The sequence below is a fragment of the Podarcis pityusensis genome (genome assembly GCF_964106645.2).
Source record: "Podarcis pityusensis genome assembly, chromosome: 5".
In the NCBI taxonomy this organism is placed as follows: Eukaryota; Metazoa; Chordata; class Lepidosauria; order Squamata; family Lacertidae; genus Podarcis; species Podarcis pityusensis.
The window spans coordinates 97,949,626-97,976,111 of record NC_138032.1 but is presented as its reverse complement, the minus strand read 5'-3'; the positions used below and the strand labels follow the sequence as shown (position 1 = coordinate 97,976,111).

Genomic DNA, 26,486 nt, shown 5'->3' with positions numbered 1-26,486 from the left:
TTGCACACCCCAAGGAATCAGTTATGTATGATTAGACCAGAATCAATGGGGGGAGCAGAACCAGGCTATCTGCAACACAACTGGTCAGTTAGTTAAGTATTTTTATTTATTTATCTGATTTAGGGGGGCACTTGCCCCCCTGGCTATTCCCATGTCCTTGCCCCCGGTCTCCTCACTTCGTGGAGCAGGTTTCTTCCATCACTTGTGTTCCATCGCAAGGAACTTGGAGCGAGCCACTGCAAACCAAGCAAGACTCTCTCTGCAGAGACCCGCCGCTTCCATTCCACATAGCCGCACCCTAAGTTCTGCTTCTTGGTCTTACTGGAGTGTGATGGAATGTTGAGAAGTGGGTTAGAAATATGCAGAAAGCTTTGAATAATTGCAGTTTCTAGGAGAGAGAGAGTTGTGCTTGCATCTGGAATGACGCACCATTTTTTCCCTCAACTCTGGGATAGCCTTGAGCAAACCAGTGTCACTGAGTTTCCCAGCTGTAAAGGGGGATTAAAGCAGTACTATTCTCATGAAGCAGGGAGAAAGAAATGCTGAACCGCCTGGTAGAACTGGAAGCTCTATATGAAAAACTACATTTCTTCTGGCTGAGTCAACAGTTCCCATTACCTTTTCTTTGAACTTTTTCAGCAGCATCAAAACAGGGGCCAAGCAGTAGAGTTTAGAAGATTGCTTGGGAAGCACAAAGTGCAGAGATGTATGTGCAAAGGCTGCCATGAGATCAGCCCTGTTAGATCAAATCACAGGCCTCTCTCGTTTTCCCACTGCAGAAGCTTCTAAGGAGGACGTGAGCACCATAGCTCTCCCCCACTATTGATTTCCAGCAACTAGTTTTCAGAGATATGGTGCCTCTGATCCTGGAGGGAGACTAAAGCTATCATGACTAGTAGCTTTATCCTCCATGAATTTTTCTAATCCCATTTTAAAGCCACCAGGGCTGGAGGCCAAATTCCCTAGTTTAGCAATGTGCTGTGTGAAGAAGTGCTTCCTTTTGTCTGTCCTGAATCTGATACCACTCAACTTCCTTGGATGATCCTGGGTTGTAGCCTTAGGAAAGAGGGGCAAAACTTCCCCTATCAACTGTCTCCATGCCAGACACATGCACCATGGTTGTGTCACGCCACAGACACGCACCCCTTTTTCTAAACAGTTGTAACCTCCTCTCATAGGAGAGGTGCTCCAACCCATTAATAATTGTGCTCCTAGTTCTACACTATCTTTTATGAGGCACTGTGACCAAAACTGTACACAGTTGCACCATAGATTTGAAGAATGGTATTATTATACCCTGATTCCAATGAGATGGAAATCTGAAACTTTGCTGTAATGTATCCTGTTTCAGGGCTCAATCACTTGTTTGTTTGTTGAAGCACACATTTTCAGTCTCACCATGGCATTTGGGTCAGTCGGGGTCCGGGGAGAACTCAATGAAAGTCTCTTTGGGCTCAAAGGGACTTTAGCCCCCCTGCCCTCCTAAAGCAGCAATGTGGACTCCCCTTTTTATTAGCCCTGATGTGCAATGATGGTGGGAGGAATATTAGGCTCATTCATATCATCAATGCAGATAGTAAGCTTCCTATACCTCCGTGGATTCTTTGCGTCCCATATGATGTTCTCCTCCAAATCACTGCCTTCCCAACACATTCCTTTCCTGTCCCCCCCCCCCCTTCTCCTTTTTGGTATATCCCTGGTATAAGAAAACTGGGGTTGAGGGAGGGAAAAGTGTGGGAAGGCAGTGATTTGGAGGAGAATGCGGTATGGATAACAGAAAATTAACGGCGGTACAGGACTGTTATGCTGACTGTCCACATTAAAAGACAGTGTGGATGAGTCCTGGAGCCAACTCCTATAGGTGAGGTCCCTTCACCCCCCATAAAATGTTTGAGGGGGCCACCCTCCCAAAGTGAATGGTCATTGCCATTCCAATTGTGCCATATGATCAATTATGGGATGGGGCATATCTGCTCCCCATGGACATAGCCAGGAATTGGGGGGAGGGGGCAGAACCAAGCTTCAGTTAAGTATTTTTATTTATTTGCTTGATTTAGGCAGGCAGCTGCCCCTTGTACACCCATGCTGTCCCCCAATATTTTATTCAAGTTGGCACCCCTGGATGAGTCCATTGTCAGCAGTGGTGCCCATCTGCCTCCCATGCTAAGCACTACTCTCGCCTCCTAAGGAAGGAAGGGGTTAGAGAAGACAAAGAGAGAGACTTAGCAGAAGATTATGCCCCCAAGATGGTCTGGGCAACCACTCTCCACACAAACCCTTTCCAAGTTTGGTCCCTAACAAGAATGGAGTGGCCCTCACTCAACAGCCCTGCTATCCCTGGCATCAGATCTTTCCTGCTTCTGGGTATACTCACACTCACTAAGAGAAGAAGTGGAGTAGACCCTCATAAATCCTTCCATCCCTTTCCTGCCATTGTACAGGTGTTGAGCAAGGATTGTGTGTGTGTGTGTGTGTGTGTGTGTGTGTGTGTGTGTCGGGGTGTGTGTTTAGTGGAATCACTTTATTATACCACTTATTCTATGTTCAGGAGAGCCAGAAGGTTGCATGGTGATTATGATTTTTAAAGATTAGGAAGACAGAAACAGTTGTGAGGCAGGCTGTAGGAATAGCAATCATAAATAGTAGACATTTTGGAAAGGGGGTGTTTGCAGTTTCGATTATTTGTTAGCAAAATGCCCATGATTGTGACAAGGTGATTGTGAGGGAAGGACCTGCGTATATCAGGGAATGCTGAAATAACAGCAAGGGGCTTTTGTTGATGAAAGATGGAAGCTGAGTTTTGGCCTGAGGTCCTGGATAGCAAGAGCTAGAACAGATTATGCAACAACAAAACATTGCAGACAAGCAGATACAAAAGTAAGAGGCATTACTAAAATTTGCTCAGGTTACCTAATTTAGAGGTTGTGGACTTCAGCTTTTCTCAGTGTAGAATTTGAATTGTCATGGTTTACAGCAGCCCTCGTTCTATTTCTATAGAAAATGGACTGAAGTGTGAACAGATGGACAGAAGGTGACGCCGGTAAGTGCAGACTCCTGCCAAAATATGAATGGGCCATGCTAGATTTATGATGTGAACATTGTGTGTGTTGGGCCATTAGAATATATATTAATGAAGTAATGCCTTTATTAGGCCCAAGCAATAGCTAAGCATACACATTCACACATAGTTATTGAAGAAATACTATTCCAAGGTTTGAAGGAAAAGAAGAGTATTAAAAGCAGCAGTTAATTTATCATAACCTTTTTGATTAATTTGAAAGGTGGACCCCTGATTAATCAAGGAAGCAGGCTGTTATTTGTATAAAGCAAGTATTTTACCTGGCTCCCCCATATTGCACTCCAGAGCAGTGGGAAGGGAAGCAGCATTAAATACTATCAACAGTTAGGTAGGGCAACTGCTAAGGGTAAGCAGGCAGACAGGCAGGCAGGTACACACACACACACACACACACACACACACACACACGCTACATTCTACAAATCTGAACTTGCAAGGCTGGCTGCAGGAGGTCAGCTTTCTATTGCCATGCTGGGTCCCTCTTATTCTGTTAAGGTAATACAGGGAACCCCCCCCCCCCCATTTACGTGTGGGTTACGTTCTGGGTCACTGTGCACATTGGCCTGCCCAGCTCCATTCCTCCCCCCCCTTTCTGGTGCCAAATGCAGCACACATGTGCATGGGCACACGTGCATCAAACGCGCAGCTTGAGAGTTGCCTGTAAATAGGGTTACACAATGTAGGCAATTGTTAATTAATTAATTAGATCAATAAATAACATCATGAGGAAATAAAAAGATGCTCTGATTAACTAGGCAGTGGATTTCTCAAACTATTTTTAATACACATACTTACAAAAATGTGTAGGGATGTGTATGGAAGGTAGGAGAGGGTATTTCAGATATTATCCTTCCTTGCTCAAGTTTGTGAGTACAGCAGAGTGCATCCCTTTGCAGCAAGATAGGAAGCTGTTGATTCAGCTGGTTTCAGCCTTTTTTATGAAGCAACCAGGATGCCTTGGTGCAGCCAGGATTCTTCCTGGTATTTCCCCCCTTTTATCCCACTTAAAACAATAACAGTACAAAACAGTCTTCTTAGAATAAAATAGAGTTTACTCAAAGTTCACATTCAGTAGCAATCTGGTGGCAGGCTTAGGTTGCAGTTACAGGTACATATTGCAGTTTAGATTAAAGTGAAGTCTGAACTATGGATGAGGTATGAGAGATCAGACTAGATTGCAGGAAGCAAAGGAAGAGGCAAGAGAGTAAGGGGGGGCGACATCACTAGCCTTTTATGAGTTATGCCCATCTCTACCTGGCCGCATCCAGAGGGAAGCGGCTCCCACAGGTTTGACAGGAAGTCCTCCCTGTTGGCCCCACATTCCTCTGACTGCCCATCTAGCAAACAGGAAATGTTGGGCTTGATTGCTCTTTCTGGATATCCCACAAAATGGTGCGCATTAGGTGCCATCTTCAAAGTGCCCTCCCACTAGCCTGCAAAGACTACTGTGACCTGCACATGCATTGCTTTGAAAGTGGATTGTTAAGTTGATTTCCACTGGATACACATTTAATTGGTTAATTCATCTCTATAATAATTATGCTTTATTGACTATGATTTATTTACTCTTGTGATGACCCTGAGAAAAATGGCCTCGTTAAGGTTCTAAAACCAAAGGAAGTCTTCGCCCATCCTAAGTGTTTTTACTGATGGAATTTGCATATGAAAAATATGTAAATTTAATCAGTTTTTTTTAAAGTCACTTCCCATGTATATAACTATGCTGTTCGATTGAATAACCCATTCCTATGTTCACTCAGTAGCAAACCTCCCCAAGCTCAATGTGAACAGGTAGGTCTGCTCCGGATTGCAGGAATACACGCCTTCCTTTAGGCGCCAGGCGAAAACGATCCTCTTCCACCAACCTCTGGGCTGATTAACATCCTATATCATTTTAAATGAGTTTGTGGGAGGGGGAGTTTGTTCTTGCTCTTATTTTTTATTGTGCATTATGCATTTTGTGTATTTTTATGCTGTGAGCTCTTCGGATGAAGGGCGGTATACAAATTTAATAAATGGAATAAAAGCAGTGGGACTTCCTTTTACGGATCGGGATGCACGTTTGGGTTTTAATCGGATTACAGACCCAGGATTAGTTTTTAGCTTGCTTTTAATGTTACTATGTCTGCTGAAGAGGGTGTGTGTGTGTGTGTGTGTGTGTGTGTGTGTGTGTAAAAGTTTGCCGAAGACAAATGCTTCGTTTGCAGACCCTATAATTATCTGTGAATCCCCCTCCCCTTTATTTTGTATGTGGAACTGGAGAGATGAGCGTTGGAAATGCAAAAGGCAGCAGAGGAGGTGTGCGCGCGAAGTGTGTGTGCGAGAGAGCGAGAGCGAGAGAGCGAGCGAGAGATCCTCCTACCTGCAGCTACAGATCGCAAGATACGTGGTGCTACCTGGAGAAGTCAGAACAAGTAGAAACGCATTGAACTTCCAGGCTGCGGCGAGGCAGTCGATCCCCAGCTACGCCTGCTCTCCTCTCCAGGAGACTCCCCTCGCGATCCTCGATGTGGTTGCTTTTTGCAATTAAAAAAAATGCAAAAGCCCTTCTCTCTGTCTTCCCCCTTTGTTGTTTTTTGGCCCCCATGGTTGCAGGGGGAGCCGATCGTTTGAACGCTGCCTTGGTGCCCCCCTGCCGGGTCTTTGGAGGAATCCCCCAAAGGCTTCCTGCTGCTGGGATTTAATCGGCAAAGATCCCTTTTGCGGCCGCTCCGCTCTCTCGGCCCCCTCCCCCCGCACAATTTTATATTATATGGCTCACTCCGTGCCCTCCTAGATCATGCACAGAAACTTCCGAAAGTGGATTTTCTACGTGTTTCTCTGCTTCGGAGTCATCTATGTCAAACTAGGGTGAGTACGAGACCGGGTTGCATCGGGGGCGGCGGCGAGGGGGGTGTCGGGATCCGAGGAGAGGTTTCTGAAGTTGTGTGTCAACAATGCCACATATTGCATTTTGTTGGTTAAGTCATTGCCCTTCTTTGCACCGCTTCTGGAAACGGGTTGTTGCAAACTCGCAGGCAGGTTTTCGGGCACCAAAGATGAGATCTCTGGCAGGGGTGGCGGGGACCTGGATGTCTGCTGCCTGTTCCAGCCCCGAGCTCGCCTTTAGAGAGAGAAAGGGCTTGTGAATCCAAGCCGCGCGTCGGTCAGCTAAAAGAATTATCGATTTCTTCCTCCCTCCCACCAGTTTGGAGGCGCTGGTCATGTGAGCACAGCAATTTGCAAAACGTTGCTGCGTCGCGCACTGTCTGGTCTACGTGCCTGAGTCTGCAAAAAGGGACATTTTACATATTGTTGTTTCGTTTGTTAACTGGTGTAGGACAAAGAGGGATTGAATAACTGTGGTTTTGTTTTGTGTGTTTTTTAAAAAACAATAACCCAGCAACACATCCCTAGGTAGCTCAGGCTGCAATTCCAAGTATAGATTTACTTAGAAGTAAACGCCATTGCAATGAGAGGAACTTTCTTCAGAGTAAAGGTAGACACTGTGGGTGAGACCATAAAGAAGAAGCTTGCGTTTCCTTTGGAACTCGGCAAGACTTACTTCTGAGTAAAGGTGCACAGGATCGCTGCAGCCTCCTGAGCACGCTGACTGGGGAGGAAAGCCAGCAGCTGAACCCAGTGGGTCTCCCTTTCCAAGAACGCAGAGCTAGGGTCAAGCTGCCGAGGCTGCAGGCTCGCAGGGGTTAACTCCTGAGCAGCCGGCTGACCCGAAGCTCGGCTTCCTCCTTCGGAAACGTGCTTGGGAACCGCAGCCTATTCCGGAGTCGCTCCCGCGGAATCCGGAGCGGGTCCATCCTGCCCCAGAGAGAGCGAGGGCATAGGATCGCTGCTTCCCTGACGATCAGCAAGACTCACCTCCCCGCCAGATCCCTGAGCCCATTTCCTGGGAAGCAATGTAAACTCGGAAGCGGAGAGGTGGGTGTAGGGAAGCTTCGGAGGGTGCGATCCTGTCTCCCTCCTCCCACAATTAAAATCCGTGGAAGGGATGTGTGTGTTTGCACTGGGGAGCGGGTGTCAGCTCCCAGTCGCTAGCCGGGCCCCACCGACCCTCCGCAGCATCCCTCGTCCCCGGGAGAGAGGGACCCGCCCCTGGCCGGCAGCGGGGGGTCGGGAGCGGCGGAGACGGCCCTCCCTCGACCCACTGCGCCGGGGTCGCTCTCTCGCCCTCCCCGAGACGGGATCCGAGGCACCTGCTGGGCGCCTGGAGGGGGGCAGCAGGCTGCAGGGGGGCAGTTACCGGGGGGGGGGCGCGGGGCAGAGGCAGGGGCTTTCCTTCAGCAGACCAGGCCGGCCGGTCTGCTCGCCCTGCCTGCCTCCCTCCCTCCCTCCCTCCTGCGTGTCGCGCGAGGCGGCCTGCCTGCCTGCCTGCCGCGAGTTGTATTTCCACATTCCTTTGCTCCAGCCGAGTTTCTACCTGTTGAACCGCACGTTAAAGATCCCTGCCTTTTATTCCGCCCCCCCTCCTTTTGCATAGCTGCGGGATTATTCCTCCCCCCCCCCCTTCTCTCTCTTTCTCTCTTTTACGGTCCAAAATGCGCAGAGTGAGTGCGGAGCTGCAATCCTGACCCTTTGAAGCTTCACCTGCCAATGGGCCGGGCGAGGGGCGGGGGGCGCTTGCTGCGCGAAGGCGCAGTCGGGCTGGCAGACTGGAGCAGGTGCTTTAGGGAAGCCCAGACGGCTTTGCACCAACCCTGCAAGGTAGAATGGCGCAGTCAGGTGCGGTGCGGCGCAGTCGCGGGGCCGGGCGTGTGGGCCCAGGGACTAGTCCTGCTAGCCAGGGATAATGGGAGTTGTAGTCCAACAACAGCTGAAGGCCCGAGTTTGAGAGGTCCTGGACTAGCCGTTTAGCCAGAGCCGCTTCAAGGCGGAGTCGGGATTCGAACCCGGAACCCCCTTCCCGACTGACAATCATCAGACCCTGCCATCGTATGAGCTCAGGGTGAAGTCTCGCTATCGGGCTCTCTCCCAAGCACTAGCCCCTGCGATATAGGCCACCAAGTACATATTTCTCTTGCAGGACCTCCTTGAGCTGAGTAACTTTGCTTGGGGAGTCTGGGCTTGGAAGCTTGCAGTCCTGATCTTCTGCTCATTTATGCCACATTGAAGAGGATTAAAGCAGGCATTGAACAGGGTTGAGGTCCTGTACACATTGAAGTAAATGTACAGGACCTGAACCCTGTGCACAGTTGCTGGAGTCGGGAAGGAGCCCTGCTTAACTCAGTGGCCTTTATTTCCTAGTAAATGTGGGTTTCAACTTGCCAGCGTACATAGGGCTGTAGCTATTTCTCGCCACGAGTAAGTTCAATGAGGCTTGCACCTAAGAATGTGTGTGCGGGACTGCAAAGAGGGACTGTGGCTTCTCTGAAAGTCTGTCACTTTCACACAGAGTTTTAGGAAGGGCTGAATCACAAAATGCCTCTGGTGATTTGATTTTGTGGAAGAATTCATGTTCAGACCATGGCCCTAGCAGAATGTGTGAACGCGTCCTGTGGAAACATCCCAGGCAGCTATAGGTTCCACCTATGATTTGGAAGGAGCCATTCCACATGTGCAGCACATCTGATGTTGCAGCCAACCAGTGCCCAACATGCACACAGGAACCAGTTTTTTCATATTGGACAAAGGTTCATCTTTGGTGTAGTGGTTAAGAGCGGTAGTCTCGTAATCTGGGGAACCGGGTTCGCTTCCCCACTCCTCCACATGCAGCTGCTGGGTGACCTTGGGCCAGTCACACTTCTCTGAAGTCTCTCAGCCCCACTCACCTCACAGAGTGTTTGTTGTGGGGGAGGAAGGGAAAGGAGAATGTTAGCCGCTTTGAGACTCCTTAAAGGGAGTGAAAGGCGGGATATCAAATCCAAACTCCTCCTCTTCTTCTTCTTCTTCTTCTTCTTCTTCTTCTTCTTCTTGCTGCCACCATGTCAACGTGCACCTAATACAAGAGAGAATGAAGAAGATGGACTGAGCAGATGTTCCAGGCCCTCACGCCAGTTTAAGCCCAAGCCAAATAAGAACTTAAGGAGAGAGAGTCCAGGTGGACCAGACATCTAGCTCATCATCCTGTTCTCCCACAGTGGTTAACCAGATACCTCACTTCAGAGAGCTCACATGCAGGACACGAAGGCATCCGCCATCTGTCATTGAGGTTCCCAGCAAATGGTATCCAAAGGCCTTCAAGCCTGAAGGCTTCCTTTTCCCATCATGACTAGTAGCCATTATGTGCCTATACTCCTTTGAGACCACCTAAGTCCGTGGCTGCATCACATTTTCTGGCTCTGGCAATGCATTCCATACCTGCATTAAATGCTGTCTATCCTGAATCTCCTGCTAATCAGTTTCATAGGATGACCTAAGTTCTAGTATTAGGAAAGAGGAAAAACGTCCCACACATCCTCTGTCACGTTTTGCTCTCAGTCACTGGTTTGTTTGTATTGAACGTAAGTTTCAACCAAACTTGTGCTTGTGCAAATGAAATTCCCTGTCGCAAAATGCGCCTAGAACAATGGGAGTTTTTAACACTGAGTATGAGATTTCTGTTGCATGGCTGGTATAGGATTTTAAAGGATGAGCCACCAGTCGAAAAAGGCAGAGATCTTCAAGATCAGATAGATCCCTCTCCTTCCTTGATTTTCTCTTTCATTTAGTATGAGTCTGAGACACATTGATGCAAACACCCTCTAAGGCTCTGTGTCTTGTGGGGTTCCTGCCACATCAGAACTATTGTGTTCCGCTCAGACAGCATTATGGGAGCAATGGTGTCCAGAGCCCACACAACAGCTGACCCTGCCGTAAACTCTATCACACTGTTTAGCAGAAGCAAGTCACAATTATTTCAAATGGATGTACATCCAACCCTGCGCTGTGCTTACACTGGGAACGTTTCATACTTTGGAATAAATTTGAATGAGATAAATGGGATTAACTTCTGATGCATTAGACTATGTCACTGATGAAAAGAGTTTTCCTGTGCATAAATGTGTTTCTCTTTAACTTTGCGTCTGTTCCTTGGTGCTGTAGGGACTAGTCCACACATTCCATTGTTCTGCACTTCCTGATACTGCTCTTGTGTATTTGTTTTTTAAGGAGATATGAAGGTCCTGTATGGCATTATACCTGTGATAGACCACTCACACCTGCAAGTGAAGCGCTCCCCCAATGATGCAGTCATTAAGTGATGAATATCTGTGAGCCAGCCCTGTTTCCAAATAAGATGCTGAGATGTTTAAGCACAGGGTTGCTTTTTCCCTCTGAGACTGTGTTATTGTTCTTTAGCAAAGTGCAGCATTTAACTGGTGTGCCCAGAGCTGATGGTGGTTAGTTTGTGTATTGTATAATCAAAGAGATGAAAGCGACTTATGAACAGTTCAGGGCCAACTGCAAAAGTATGTTCTTGCAGTAACCAGATAAACTAACTCTTTCTTACTCATCTTCATCCTGCTGCATCTCACCACTTTGTTCCCAAGGCATCAGATGCATTTATGTTGAAGTAGCCTCTTTGCCTAGGGATGCTACCAGCATCTCAAGGGTTCCAGGACTCTCTTCTTTTTGTTTTAGGGGGCTAAGGGACAGTTCACACATGTCTGCACATCTCAGGACTAAAGCTTGCCTTCAGGATCATACTGTGAACTGAATGTAAGTAAACTTCTGGTTACTTTTAAAAGAAGACAGTTGTGTCTTTATTCTTTTTAAGAGGGAACAAAGGGGATTTACCAGGAACAAATCCAATCTGGACAAGCCAGACTGGATTGCTTAACTCAAGAGATTCAAACGAATCTCCCAACTAGCTTCCTGCAATACACAGGAAAATGTGCTCTGCTACCAGCTCACTAGCATGAATGAGGAAGGATACTATACAATCAATATATCCTCTCCTGGTATCAATATGATCAGTCATATTGCTGACACATTGGCACACAGTTGTAGCTTTCTATTTGGCTTCTAAGTTGATATGTGTGTCCAGAAATCTGGATTTTCCAAGAATTACAAAGCCAGACAGAAAGGTCTCCCCCCGCACACCTGTGTTTTCTTCCGTTTCAGGGAGTTCATCCCAACTATTTACTGCAGCTTCTGCCTGCAAGTAGTTGCTCCTATTGAATCCAGATGGAGTTTCACGGGGTGGGATGAGTCTCTTGAACTCTGGGGATGTGGGTTCAAACCCGACATTGGGCAAAAGATTCCTACATTGCAGGTGCTTGGACTATATGACCCTCATGGTCCCCTCAAACTTTATAGTTCTATGATTCTATGATTGCAGATGACGACTTACCCAACGTCTATGTGTGCATGTGATACAACCATTTGAGAAGGGTGCTCTTCTGTATTGTTCTGTCAAGCAGAGAAGAAATGTATTTACTACATGTTTGCATCTTATCTGAACTACTGACTGGATGGCAAATTTTTCTCCAGCATTTAGGAGGAGGATTCAGAGGACCAGCGCACTGAAATCTGAACCTTAATGTGAATCACACAGACTTAGCACTCAAACATGTGAACTAATAGCACTGAAACATGTGCAAAACTCATTTTTCTCACTACAACTTGTTCCCATGTATCTGTAATTGGAGGAAGGAGGGGAGGGGAGTCTGGTGCTCAGAGAGTAAAGAATGTCATGAGCCCAGGCAGCTACCTGGTGGGATTTCCACCATTTAAGCAGAAAATTGAGCCATAGGCAGTGCAGAGGTGACTGTAGGTGAGGGAGATACATGCGAGAGGCATGCAAGGAGAATATGCTGCACTAAAGAAGAGCATAGATCAATAATAATGAAAAATATAGAGGGTCACACCACACCCAAACAGGTGACAATTGGAAAATTGGTCCAAACTAGCAAGCACAACACTTGATTGATTATTGGAAACTGAATGTGTGAACTGTATCCACTGATAAGCATGAAGTTTGAGGTGAATAAAAAGTTATCTCTGTGAAGGCTAATTCACATATTCATCAGTCAGTCTTATAGTAACCTGAGCATGCAATGTGTAAACTAGTCCTTGATTTATTTGTCTGCAACATCGTGGTGACTTGCAAGTATGAAAAAAGGCCCACATGGCTTCCAAGAAAATGGTTTTTCAAAAAGCCAATTCAGTACAGTGCTCTCTGCTACCTGTCATGGTGCAGTCACCTTTTAAAGGAAAAACCAAGTGATGCACCTGAATCTGCCCTTGCCCTCTTTTAGCTAAATGGAGAACTGGCAACGATGCTGGCAGGTGATAAAGGCTTTCCCCCTGGATTTATATGTGCAATGCAAATTGACACGTGCATTACCTGATGTGCGTCACTTAAGGATCAAGCTTGTGTGAATCAGCCAAGAGCTGCAGCCATTCCCTAGGAGTTGTATTGTGCGACACGCACGCAGCCTGGCTTGGCATATTTGAAATCACACTGTGGGAAGCGGATTCCAGAGGGAGCAGGGAAGGCGACGGGGCAGCTTCAGAAAGCAGGAGGCAGCCGCTGCAGAAACTATACTGGCGAGTTGGGAAAAACAGTTTGCGAGTCAGAGAAAAATCTCTCTCTCCTAGCTTCGTTCCTTGCCCATGTTGTTATCCCTCGTTTTGGGTTGGGGAGCAAAATGAAACGGGGAAAGCGGGGCACGCGGAAGTCCAGAGAAAGGAGAGCAGGCTGCTTTGTGTCGTCCTCCTTGCAAAGGACACAGGTGAGACTGAGAGGGCGATTCAGAGCCCCAGACAGGTGAATACTGATGAATGATGACCTCCTCTTTAGTCTGCAACTGCAAATGTACGGTAATAAAAAATAATAACCAGAAAAGAGAGAGAGAGAGAGCACTAGATCCTTCAGCAAGCCTAGGAGAGAGATGAAGATCCTTCACTTTCCCTAAACAATAGCGGGTGTAATTGACTCGGGCTGCTTGGAGGCTAGACTGGGGGGAGAGGCAATTATTCCCTCTTTCATCGAGCCTTGGAAAGACCAATTCTCCCCACCCCCGTGAAATCATATCCTTTTGAATGCAGTGATACCTCTTCTTCTTTCTTTCCTTCCCCCTCTCTCTCTCTCTCTCTCTCTCTCTCTCTCCCTCCCGCTCCCTCTACCAGTTTTTTTCCCCTGTACAAAAAAAGGAGAGGGGGAAATGATAACGCAGCAGCCTGGCTTTCCATCTCTCTCTCTTCTCCATCCTCCTGTTTATTCCACACTCCACCCCCACCTCGGTCTTTGATTTGCAGAATGAAGTGTGTGTTTTAGGTATGGGTGAGTTTTGTATTTTGGCCATATTTTTGGTCCATATTTTTGGACTTAGTGCTAAGATGAAGATAGCATTCAGTCTCGACCTTCAGCTGTGGTGGAGAACACCAGCAAAATAACAAGGTTAGGGTAGAATGAATTCAAGATCTCTCCTATCATCATCTTTATTTCATTAATTGATGATGATGATGATGATGATTGTATTACACATAGTGAACAATTCCATCAAGGTGAAAGATAGGCCCCCGCCATGAAGAGATTACTATCTAAATGGTATTGGAAGAGATAAGGGAAAGGAGAAGTCAGAGTAGCGTGGGATGAGGACGGAGAAAAGTCCTTGCCCCTTCCTAAACTCAGTTTTATGGAAAAGGTAGCTTTTAGGGAGGGATTCTTTGCTGGTCTTTAGCACCCCTAAAGTACTCCACCACACTGCCTCCGTTTTCCTTACAGCAACTCTGAAAGGTTGGTCAGTATTAGCTCCATATTGCGATGGTGGTTTCTATGAAACTTCCCGGCTCCAGCCCACGGTCGCGCAACCCCAGCCTCTCCTCGTTTACTCGACAGTAAATCCTCGTGGATCTTGGGGCGGCGGGTCGGAGAGCCTTACTTCCCAGTGACTTCAGACTCTGCATCCTTCCCTTGAACCCAGTCGTATTTCACACAAATAAGAATACAAATCGCGCTGTTAAACCCGCTCTATTAAACACTCCATTTCCTGGGTCAGCCTGTTGGCTTTGGAGGAGGAAAGTTAGATTCAGAACGACACAAAACCAGTTTCGGGCTCGGCGCTTCCGGTCTCCTTCCTCTGTCTCTCTTTGCCCACCGCCCTTGCGATGCTCAGATTGTAATCTCCCTGGAAAGGGGGAGTTGTTGTTTTTATTTGTTATTATGGTATGTATTTTCGATGTTTTTTATATTACAAACTTCCCTGTGATCTTCGAATGAATGGCAGTATAGAAATTTTAATAAAACAACAACAACAACAACAACAACAATATAGTGGGTTCAAGTCGGCTTGCAAGGCCATTCCCTCCAAAGCCAGGGGCCAGGGCAGGAGGGAGGCAAGGTTAAACCCTGCGTTGGCTGTGTGACCTGTTCTTAGGAGGGAACGGGGCGTGTGGCTGAACTGAGCAGGATTTACTCCCTGCTCATCGTCTGATGAACAAGAGCTAAATCCAGCCCCAGGAAGAGTAAAGATACCCCCCCACGCTTTTTAGAAATAGAATAGAAATAGTAATAATAGTAATAATAATAATAATAATAGTAATAATAAAAGGTTTCTGCTGAGGCTTCCCTTTCCATGAAAATGCTCCTGCTAGGAGCTGAATGAATGGGCTTCAGACAGTAGTTAGCCAGGCGGTCTTCCTGGATGAGCGGCCCCTGCCCAAACTCCAGATTTGGTGGGGTGATGTCCCGAATGGTAGACCAGGATCTTCAGCGCAGGGACAGATCCGGAGTGTATAAGATACTGACAGGTAGCCGTGTGTGTGTATACGAGAATATAGCGCGCTCTCTAGAGAACTATATTCAGTCCTACACACACACAGTTTTCTGTCATATGAACTCTAGATATTTCACAGCGCTGTGTGTGTGTGTGTGTGTGTGTGTGTGTGTGTGTGTGTGTTTGTGTGTGTGTGACAGAGAGAGAGAGAGAGAGAGAGAGGCGGTAAAAACTCTGATTTCCCATTGGCTGCTGCATCCCCAGGGTACTCCTTTCCGGAATCCCTGAATAGCACTGTGAACAACAATCCGGAGTGAAACACGTCACTATTCGGTTCTGAATGGGAAGGGAGCGATGGTGAAGTAGACTTTGGAGCGAGGGACGAAGGACGCGGGGCCCAGTGCAGCTGGCTGCACCGCCTGCTCTTTACTCCAGACCGACTGACTCCAGATACAATAGACGCGCGTCCTTCTGCCCTGGGAATAATTTGCACAGGTTAAAATACTGCAGTCCTAGAGACAAGATAAACCAAATGAACAGGGCTGGGGAGGGGGAGACGCCACTTTTTATTCTCTCGCCCACCTGCTCCACGCCTGGCCCGCCTTGATGACCCGCCTGCCTTGGTGGGAATTTGGGTAAATCATAAGGTGCATCATTTAAAGGGAGCAACGCCTTACAACCCACCAACGAAACTGTATCTCTTCTTTTCCATCGCAGCACTCAACAGATCTCAACAGTTTTCAACAGCGGCACTTCACCTTTCAGGCTTACACTGCCTATACAGGAGTATAGTCCCTACTCAGGGATTTCTTCCAGGCAAGTTAGTTTAGAATGACAGCCTTACGATACAGGCTTATAAATATTACTAGGCAGATCAATGCAGATTATTATTATTATTAAAAAAAGACTTACACCCACCCACACCCACAGGAGCCACCTGAGGTTTTCTTTCTAAAATGGATTTCGTTGCGTTCCCTTGCACACATTCAGGGCTATGCCAAAGTAGTAACAAAAAGCAAAATGTAAGCTTGCTTTCGGAAGGTGACGCAAGAACATATTTTTGCACATTGCTCTGGGAATCTGTTGAGGGCCGAGGCTCGGTCTCCGGATACCCTTGTCCATCAAACAGGACAAGACTTCCAGCCGGCTTCGCCTGGGAGCGCAGCTCCAGATCTCGTTAGGATCCCATATGTACAAATCTGTTCGCTCGTCTTAACGGTATCAGCTCATCGCACCAGCATGTCATATACACGCTCCCTCTGCCACTGTCATTTCTGTGGAAACGAGACTTTCACTTTCTAATAATAAAGGACTGCCACGAAATCGATCTCTCTCATTCTCAAGTTTCTGAAGAGAATTCTGCCGCTAAAACAGTACACTTCAACTTACCGCATGTCTGCTGTCATAAAATCGAAGTGTTCCCGACATTTGTTTTTCTCTTTAAAGAAAGCGACAGACCTGTGATTTGGTCTAGTTGTGTGCGCGTGTGGGAGGAGGAGAGTCTGTTCCTCTTCCTAAATTCTTATTCAATTGAAAGTCCCATTAAATTCAGTGGAATTTACCTCCGAGTAAGCCTAATCCTGCTGATTTGGCATGGAGTCCTCTTCCAAGCCAAAATTCCATAGGATCGGGTTGCGCGTCACTTGGAGTGGGGGAAGAGGTCCTTAATTCTAGCTCCCCTACCGTAAAGCTTACTTACCTTAAGCCAGTCCCCACCACTCATCAAAAGCTACTGGTATTTTTGACTGAATTCTTTTACTGAAATTTCTAAAATTGTGCAAGAATTGTATTTTGTGGAGGGCGGACCCCTGCAGATTGCCCCGAGATCCCTGGAGGAAGGGAGGACGGTAAGGATCGTGTGAATTCATTGTTCAGCTGGAGCTTTGACGCTTTTGCTCTGCAGCCAGTTTGGCCGAGGCCAATGCGACGTTTCTTAATAAGCATGTTTAGAATTACAGCTTCGTGGTCCGATCCTATGCCAGTAATGGGTAGTAGTCTGTCCCGTTCCAGCTCCGTTTCAAGTAAGAGTGCACAGGACAATCACCTTGATGGTGCAAGGGTCATTTAGGGTGGATCTGAGTTCATTCAAAGTACCTGGCAACTATTAAAAATAGTCTCCATGGGATTTAGAAGGGGCAAGTAACTCCTTGGGCGGGGCTGCTGAGCTCCCTCTTCAGGTACCAAACTGCCTTCCCTGCCCGTTGGGAAGCGACCGCTGATATCCTTTCCACCTTTCTCGATATTTGCGCACCCCCCCCCCCCCTTATCCCGTTTCTGGGTGGTGAGGGGAATCACTGACGGACGAGACGAAATTTAATCGTTCTGCTTGGAGAGAGAATAATAATTAACATTTCGCCCCCTGGGAGATTCACTTATGTCGGGAGAGGTTAGAATTAAAGAGTGTTCAGGTTTTACGCCCGCTTTGACGGCCAGGTGTCCTGACCGAGTCCAGGATTCAAACGACCAGCTAAAAACCCTCCGGGAGGGTCGCACGGGGTGAGGGTCGCCAGAAGCCGTTGTCCACGGGGATAGGTCACTCGTGCATCGCCGCCCCCCGCCCACGAATCGAAATGGGGAGTTCAGAAATGGAGGAAAGGCAGTTCTGGGAATCAGCTTTCCTCTGGCCGTAGAGGGAGAGAGCCAGGTTTTGTCCAAGAGAGGAAGGCTGGCTGCACCCATTCCATTTATATCCCACCTTTCCTGCAAGGAGCTCACGGTGTCGGGTCTGGGTCTCCTCCTCTCTGTTATATCCTTACAATAACCCTGTGAGGGAGCTGAGGCTGAGAGGCTGCTGTGACTGAGGGAGAGCTCAGCAGCTAGAGCATGAGTCTCAGGGTGGTGGCTTTGAGCCCCTCGTTTCATGACTGATTCTGGTCCACTTAGTCCTTCATTCACTCGGTCCTCGTCCAGCACTCACGACTCCACCGCACTCACCTAGGAGAAAGCCCCGTGGAACTGCATGAGGCTCATTCCGCAATCTGAACGGATAGGCTGGCACTGTGAGCTGCGAATCAGGAGTCCCTGGAAGGGGGATTTCCCCCAGTGCCACGAACCTGGTGCCACAACCTCTCCTCTTCAGCTCAGAAGGAGAGAGTTCTGACAGACCTGCTACCGCGCCGGGTTGTTGTCAGGGTTATAACAGGGGAATGTAAACGAAGCTCTCTGAACTCTGACCATTATATGGAGACACAATACGCAAAACCCCCACGCTTTACTACGGAGGGAGTCGATCTCTGCAGCTGTCCTGTTCCCCAAAATTCTGTTTTAATCTAATCTTTCTGCTTGAGGTGCAGTTCACGCACCTCTTTATATAGTGCCATGTATAAAGAGGAAAGAGCTTTAAACGGTTTGTGGGGGAGTGGGGAATTACAGGAGGATCCTCGACAAATTTCATTTCAGTTTTATAGCGGGCGCACCTCGTTAAACCCCCGCGAGCAGGGATCTTCCCGAGTCTAGGATTGCAGAGACCGATGGTATTCCAAGGCACGAGGGATGACGCTTCCTTCCTTTCGGAGCCTCTGGCTCAGCTCCCCTGCCAGTCATCTCGCTCTGCTTTCTTCTAGAAAAAGCAACCTTTATCAGCAGGGGGCCGGTCCACCGTCCCTCAGACCATGTGGGGGGCCGGACTATATTTTTTTTGGGGGGGAAACCATGAAGGAATTCCTATGCCCCACAAATAACCCAGAGATGCATTTTAAATAAAAGCACACATTCTTCTTATGTAAAAACACGCTGGTTCCCGGACGGTCCCCAGGCCAGATTGAGAAGGCGACTGGGCCGCATCCGCCCCGGGCCTTAAGTTGCCTACCCCTATTCTAGAGCAGGGATGGGGACTTGCGGACCTTGCGGGTGTCGTCAGTATATAAATCCAGGGTCGTAGCCAAGATTTATGTTCGCAAGGGCAGGACACCCACCTAACATCAACCTCTACCTGGCTCCATCTAGCAGATTCGGAATGAAATGTCACAGCAACAGTTGTTTTAAATTACTTTCTTTTGACCCTAGGTGCTCAGAAAAATGTCAAAATCTTTCTCCAATTTCTACTTTTAGTTCAGTATGTATTTATTTATTTATTTATTTATTTACTTACTTGATGGGGGGGCAGCTTCCCCCCTCCCCCTGGCAACGCCCCTTTATATATCCCATGAGTCCCAGCCAGTATGCCCAAGGGCCAGGAATGATGATGATTATATTTATTCGTGTACCTCCTTTCCCCCTAAATAGCTAAAATAGAACCCGTTAAAAACATAGAAAAAGTGCAATAATTAAAAAATAATTAATGATGGGAGTTGAGAGTTCAGGCAGGGCTTTCCCACCCCTGTTCTAAAGTCTGCAGCTCCCAGGGGCCGAAAGAGGCAGCCACATTTACAAGTACCGAGGAATCCCTCCTTTCCTGTTGCAGATTGTCACTGCTGTGAGCCGCTTTGGCAGCCAGTTTTGGCTGAAGGACCCCCAGCCAGTTCCTGTGCATGGAAATGGTAATCTGACATGCCTCGATTTTAGTGGAGGCCAAAGATAACGAAGCACTTTGTCCTGGGCGCTTCTCACGCGATTTGAAGCCACCCTTGCAGCGATCCCACTGTCACCCCCCGCCCGAGGGCAGGCGGAGGACCAAGACTGCGTGGTTAGCGAGATTTGCGCCGCGCTCCCGCATTGTGCCATGGCGCAGCTCGGATGTCTCGCTCCCTCTCTGGCTACGCACAACACCTTGTGGCTCGGGATCCTCCCTGTCTGTCTCACGAAGGTTTCATTTAATGTTTCTGGCGGTGTTATGAAGCCAGGAGCTATCCTTTCTAAGCGAGTCACATCTGGCAGTACTGACGACGTCAACAATACTTTTATAAATTTATTTATATAGTGCTTCTGATGGCAGATTCCTTCCCCGAGGAGTCTCTAATTTAAACTTCCACGGGATATTTAAATATTCAAAAGCAGGAGGGAAGGGAAATAAAAGGGTCAGTGGAATTGCTTTCATTGCAGAGGAATTGTAAGCTCTGTGGGGCAGAGATTTCGTTCCCTTCCGCTCCTGAACCTCTGCCAAGTGCCATGCTCATGGCTGATGCTGAAGAGCTTCCTTAATGATAACGGCGAAGAGCGAAGAGCAAAAGGGAAGCCAGGGCGTCCCATCCCGGCGCTTGGGCGCTCGTTTTTCAAGCCAGCCAACTTGGAAAGCGCTGCTCCGCCACCGAAAGGGAGCTCTCCAGCTTGCCGGATCAGTGTCATGCCATTGTCATCGTTACAACACCGCCGCCACCAACACACACACACACACACACACACACAGACAGGAGGCGGTTTGCCGGCACCGCTCGCCCAATGGCAGCTTGCAGTCTCTGGAGAGTTGGCGAGGAGAGAGGGAGAGAGGCGCAGTCTGCCCTCCAAATCCCTGGGAGCATCATCATTCCGCCGAGAGAAGCCACTCTCTAACAAGCTTCCAACCACTGCGAGATGACTGGCAGGGGAGCTGAGCCAGAGGCAGCAGCAGCAGCAGCAGCTGGAGGAGCAGCGACCATCGCTCTGTAGAGAGACAGACAGACAGACAGACAGACAGCACCACCACCACCCAGGAAATTAACCAGACACAGCAAAACTGAGCCAACAAGCCCCTCTCTTGCTCCTTCCCCCCAGCCCAATCCGGATCCAAACTCAAGTTCCCCATCTGAGCCTCTCCCCCCAGCCACCCTCCCACCCAAAGTGAGGGGGGGGACACCAACCGGGGGAGGGAGCAGTTAACCCTTTGTGGTCCCCCAAGGAAGACATCCATCCTAAGCCAAGGAACAGACCTTTCGAGAGTGCTCAGAGCTGGACAACGACCATGATCCTTTTCTCACCGCGCAGCGTTTTACTCTCAGTCTATTACCCTCAGATTTTCCTCATCCTTACCAGTGGAAGTTACTTGTAAGTGATCAAGACTTCTTTTCTTTTAAACCCCTTACTTAGATGTTTGCTGGTTTCCTAAAGGGCGCCTTCTAGGAGCTGGGAAAGTGGGGGAAAGAGACGTGCGCCCCAAAGATGGTTGCTAGGCAGGGTGGGGGTGGCAGATATGGGGGTTGTCGGGAGTGGGGTGGGCATGTGAGAGAGAAAGTTTCTTCCGAAAAGAAGTTGCCTGTGGCAGGCTTGGCTCTCTGGAGTTCAGAGGCGCCCCCAGAGGAATCAGAGGCTTTTGGGGAAGGTTGTGGCTGAGGGGCTCCGGCGAGAGATGCTGCTGCGAACAGGTGCTCCGTAAGGAGGGATCGGGTGGCGGAGCCAGCGAGGGCAGAAGCACTGCTGAGAACCGGGGGGGGGGGGGCTTCCTTTCGGGTAATGATGCCGGGGACGTGGGGCTCCTTGTCCTGAAGAAAGACTGCTAACAGGAGAAGCACCCAAAGGCATTTCCGAGCTAAGTGGGTTGCTCCGCCAGGCACAGTGACTCGGGAGTAAGTCCCATGGGATTGTGGTGGGGCTAACTTCAGAACAAGCGCGACTCGGGATGCTTGGCTGCAATTCCACTTTATTAAACAAAAGGAAGTTTGATTTTAGACGTCAAGGGGTTTGTGATTGAATCAAAATAAGATTGTACCACCTCCCCGCAAAGTAAGATAAGTATTGATGTCCAGGTACTTATCAGAAGTCTTGGCGATGAGGAACTGGTAGTGTAACACTGTACTCCTAAATTACAGGCATATCCCCCTAAAAATAATAATTGCATTGTATCTATGACATGATCCGGCCGCAGAGAAACTTGTTAGTGTCCCATTGGTTTCAACGAGAAGACAAGACCCTTCTGACTCTCCTCGCTCTCCTTGACAGCGATGGCACCTAAATTTGAACTCTGAACTCAAATGTATGCTTTCTGCCCCTCACTCTTGACTGAAGCGGCTCGCCCTCGTTCGCTAGGGCTGCCCGCTTCGCTCCGTCTCTCCTCTCGATTCAGACCAAGACGCGCAGGCCATTCCCACTTCACCCGGATCGCGAAGGTTACCAAACGATTTTATCTGGGAAATGAGGATCCGGGTGCAGGAAGGGATGGAGGTTAGGGAAGCCGAGGGGCAGAGGGACGGACCCCCACCTCCAAGCAAGCCCCTTTATTTTGATGCTGGAGATCGACTCCGAAGTCAGGCTTCCTGGAGGAGTGAGGACTAATTTATTCAAAATGAGCGAAGCGAGGCTGATTTGAGGCAGGAAGCTCGGATTCAGGCCCAGCAACTGGATCTCGCAATGGGCTCCATCAGTGCAGTGCGGCGTTCAAGGGCGATGAGGATGGGTCAGGCTGTCCGCTAGAGAAGGCTTGGCCAGCTTCCAGCTTCCCTATGCGAAGTGCTCCCGCGCCCATAATATGCCAGCCATGCTGCCAACAGCCGTGTCAGGTAGGCTGCTTTTATTAAGGGAGGGGGCGATGGTGAAAGAATAACGGTGCCCTTCGCCTAAGTCTCGCTTGGCAGAGATACAACGGGCTTATTGCTGAGTAAAGGGGCGCAGTTTTCGGCTCCCCTGGGAGTGCGCCCTGTTGGACCCCGGGGGGGATTGGCGGCTGAGGATCGCGTGGAGGGTTGCAGTGTACAGAAGCTCTTAGCTGAGGTGGGATTTGAACCGGGGACTCCCCACTGCTGCATTCGGCACATGAAACGCACCGTATTTCTGGATTAAGCATTTGCTTAACTTGCACCCCACTCCACTGGAGCGCAATGTGTCAAAAAGCTCAGCATGTCCAAACCTGTTCATTTCAACTGGAGAACTGGGGCTCTTTCTCCTCAGTCACTGCCATCGAAACCAATGGGGACTTTCTGGTCGCAAAATCCTATGCATCCTTACCTGGGAGTAAGTCCCATTGACTCTACTTCTGTGTAAACACGCATAGCCTCGAACTATATAGTGCTGAACTTATTGTGGCCTTGTCTTGCTTTTCTCTCTCCGATGTGCGTGCGACCAGGGGCCTATTATTCATCTCCCCATCCATCTGCACCCCACCCCACCCCTGTCTGCTTCAGTGGGTCTGCAGCTTTCTACTTCTGTTGTGGGAAACGCGCCCTCGATCCCCACGCAAGTTAGAAATCTACCCTTTAAAAAACAAGGAAAGAGGAAAGGCAGAAAAGAAACGCGTCTATTTCTTCCTTCTTAATTCTTAATGAAATACATATGCCTTGGCCACCTATTTTCAGAGAAGTCTGATTTATGGAACCGCGTTGCGTTTGCATTGCTGTTCGCGGGGATTAAATGGAATCGCTCCGGCCGCCGACTCTGCGCAACGCGGGGCGCAGCGAAAGAGCCGGAGCGAGTTGCTTACCGCTTCCCTCTTTTGTAAAAGGGAGCTTTTATTTTATATATATCTATCTACATGCAGGCATGTGTGCGTAGGAGAGGAACCCCCTTTAATAGAAACCTAGCCGTATTTTCTTGAAAAACTTTAGGAAATGACTATCCCCACCAAGTTTTTCTTTCTATAAATAGTTCCGAGTCTTGAAACAAAAGTTTTCTCAACCACACACCAGATGCTGGTGGTTTCCCTTGCAGTGTGACATAATTATAAGGTCCGAAGGCAAAAGCTATGGATGTATAATAATAATACGAAGGCAGCTCTGCTGATGGGGGAAACACAAGCGCAGGCTTTATTTAGAGCTCGCTTCGCGGAGACGGGCTACAGAGCGCAGATTTCTGGGGCAGTGAGAATTTGTGGTGGGAAAATTAATCCGGATCCCCTCCCCCGTCTCCCTTCAGCCCAGCGCGGCCCAGATGCTTCCCGCCCCGCACTTTCCCAACTCATCATTAGTCCTCCCCGCCCAAAATGGGCTGGGGGAGTTGAGGGATCCAGCTGAGCCCTGGTCCCTTATTGGAATCAAGCAGGGCAGAAAGGGCCAAGAGTTGAATTTAATGAAGAACTTGGATTCGACCAGATGACCACCTGGTCCATCGCTCTCTCCCAATATGATGGTATTTCCTTGTTGCTTATTCAGAGATAGTCTGCATCAAGAGTTTCACTTAGATGCCAGGGCTATAGGCTGTCGATAGGTCTATCCTCCATGAAGTTGTCTAATGGTGGTGTTCATTGGTTTTTTAAATTATTGTTGTTGTTTATTACCACCCTTCACCCTAAGGTCTCAGGGCAGGGTACAAGATTTTAGAACACAGTATTTAAAACAAGTTACAAGCACAGAAGTAAGGTTAGTCCAAAATCCATCTGAGGTAGTGCCCATCACCACAACGGTAAAACAATGGCAACGTCTCTAAAGTTGCTTGAGGCAAAGCCTAGAGGCAACAACCAAGAAAGCTTTCTGAGCGTTCACACCAGATGCACCTCAGTTGTTGGTGGAGTGGAAAGAAGCAGCTCTGCCAAATATCATAAAAACCCAGGCAGGCTTGTATGGGAGACGATGGCCTTTCAGATAACTTGGTGTCAAGTCATGTAGGGTTTTGTATGTTACTACAGTGAGTGTCTGTGCTGCCCAGGACTTTGTAGAAACCCAAAATATTGTGGTTTTTAAAAAAACGGATGGTGTTCTTTGTGTATTTGTACCTGGCACAATCATATTTGGGCAGAAGTCACATCCAAGCCTGATGAAAACTGTTGCCTGCACACCGGGAGCCCTTGTACTGAGTCTGACAGCAAGATCTCAAGAGGCGACTGAACCTATGCAAAAAAAGGGGGGGGAGGGGCAAGGTAACATTTTGGTCCACAATCTTAATTCAAAATGGTGCCCAGCACCCAAACATTTATGATTACTGCTGCCCCCACCTTGGGAACCCTGTGCCAAGTCTGGTGATGATATCTTGAGAGGAAGCAGAAACTATAGAGCAGCGTTTCCCTACCCCGGGGGGGGGGCATAAGGTCCTCTGGGGGCCCCCAGGTGAAAATCACATAAATGGGGGGGGGTCACAACACAGAGGGAAGTGAGGGGGGATTTATTTTTAATCCCAATTGACTGGCTATCCGCTTGGCCAATCAGAAGTGTGTAAGGGGGTGACCCACGAGGGCCTAATGCTCCTTTGTGCCACATGCATTTTCTTGGAGCAGTCCTGGTTTGTTTCTGGAGGGAGAGGGCGATTGCTGGGCCTCCCATGTTGACCAGTAGGGCCTGCGATCCAGAATCCCCAGGTCAGGTAAGTGGGGTGGTGGGGTGGCAATGGGTAGGGCTGGGCGAGCCGGAGCTGCTTGTTGCTGCCGCCAATGCTTGGTCCGGTGGCAGCCTGGGCCTGACTCTGAAGGTGTGGGTTGCAATCCACCTCAGTGCCAAGTGGATCAGGGCCTTCGGATGTTGCCAAGGGGTGCAGGGCCCATAGGCAGCGTAGGCCTGGCTCTGCAAGCCGCGGGGTGAAATCCACTTCAAAGCCTAGCTGAGTGGGGTTGTCTGGTGCTGCTGACTTGCATCTAGTAAATAACAAAGTCTACTCAGAAGAAAGCTGCACTGAGTCCAGGGGGCCTTGCTCCCAGGTAAGTGAGTGTGGAGCTAGAGTGTTTTATCTAGGCAGCCAGGGCTCCTCCGGATGACAATATCTTTTTGCACCAGGTCAGTGAGGACCACTTGTGCACCTTTTGGACTGAATCTGTAGGTTTCTCCCTCTGTGTCAAATAACTGGGGTCAAATAAGTGTTGTTCTCTTTTTATAATACATGGAAGATGGATCTCCCTCCGGAGGTTGGAGGTTCCTTGGAGGTTTCTAAGCAGAGGCTGGGATGGCCTTCTGTCATGGATGCTTTAGCTGAGTTTCCTATGATGATTCCTAGAATGATGATTCTATGTTTTTCTGCTTCAGCAATATTTCATTATGTTCCTATCATTTTAAATTATTGTATTTTGTAAAAATTATGAAATTTATATATAAAAGATGTTCTATTTACAAACAAAACATTTAAATAGCTACCTTTCCACCTGTAGGATGGGAGGGGTATGGGCATAGCCAGGATTTTTTTTAGGGGGGGTCAGGCTTTTGTGGGGGGGGGGGTCAGAACCTCAGATTTGTATTGACTTGTATTGATTTTTACTTACTTGGAGGCATCTGAGCCCCTGCTCTCCTTGGCTATGCCCATGGGGGGCACAGGAAGGAAACATGGTCAGAAGGGGGCCACAGTTGAGAAACATTGCTATAGAAAACAGACAGACAGACAAAGGAACAAACCACTTACCAAAATGTATATGAATGGAACCAGAACTTTGACATGCCCAGAAACAGACCAGTAGCCAATGAAGCTGTTCTAACATGGGAGTGACGTGCTCCCTGTAATCAACCCTGCTCAATGGCATTCTGCAACAGTGAAAGTGCAGCCCAGCCCAAAGGCTGTTACAATGGTCCAAATGAGATGTAACCAAGTCATAGTGTCACCAATGCCACATCATTTCCAAGAATGAGCAAAGTTGACATACTGATCTTAGCTATGCAAAAGTGCTCTGAGTCCTGGCCACCACCAAACCTGGACATCCAGGTTCAGGGCTGAATTCAAGAAGACATCCCAGATGGAAACCTCATTCTTCAAGAGGAGTTCAATCCCATCCAAGACATGTTGAATCCCTTACCCAGGTTTGCTTTTCTGCTGGCCACGAGTATCATGGTATTTTTTGGATTAAGTTCCAGTTTGTTCACCCTCATCCAGTCCATTACTGACATCAGACACTGATTTCAGAACTTGAACAGCTTCCTTGGACTTAGAAGGAAGGAGAAATAGGATTGAGTGTCGTCAATATAATGCTGGAACTGAACCTCCAAACTCTGGACAACCTCTCCTGGCAGTTTTAACCAGATGCTAAAGAAAATGGTGGGGGGCAAGATCTTGGGCTGGTGGGGCCTCAACTTTTGGGGGGC

At 48.4% G+C, this 26,486-nt stretch overlaps 1 protein-coding gene across 3 annotated transcripts in view; it reads left to right on the top strand.

The window, feature by feature from the left end:
* The first annotated feature begins 5,484 nt into the window (after positions 1-5,484).
* The window catches only part of WNT7B (Wnt family member 7B), a 123,390-nt gene continuing 102,388 nt past the window's right edge, over positions 5,485-26,486 (top strand). Inside the window, exon 1 of one of the 3 annotated variants that reach the window (XM_081005684.1) lies at positions 5,485-5,929. In XM_081005684.1, coding sequence (XP_080861810.1) covers positions 5,859-5,929 — 71 coding nt within the window. In that variant the 5' untranslated portion in view covers positions 5,485-5,858. Of the gene's footprint in view, positions 5,930-20,104; positions 20,614-26,486 lie in introns of those variants that run through there. The other 2 variants (XM_081005685.1, XM_081005683.1) reach the window with 2 other exon arrangements.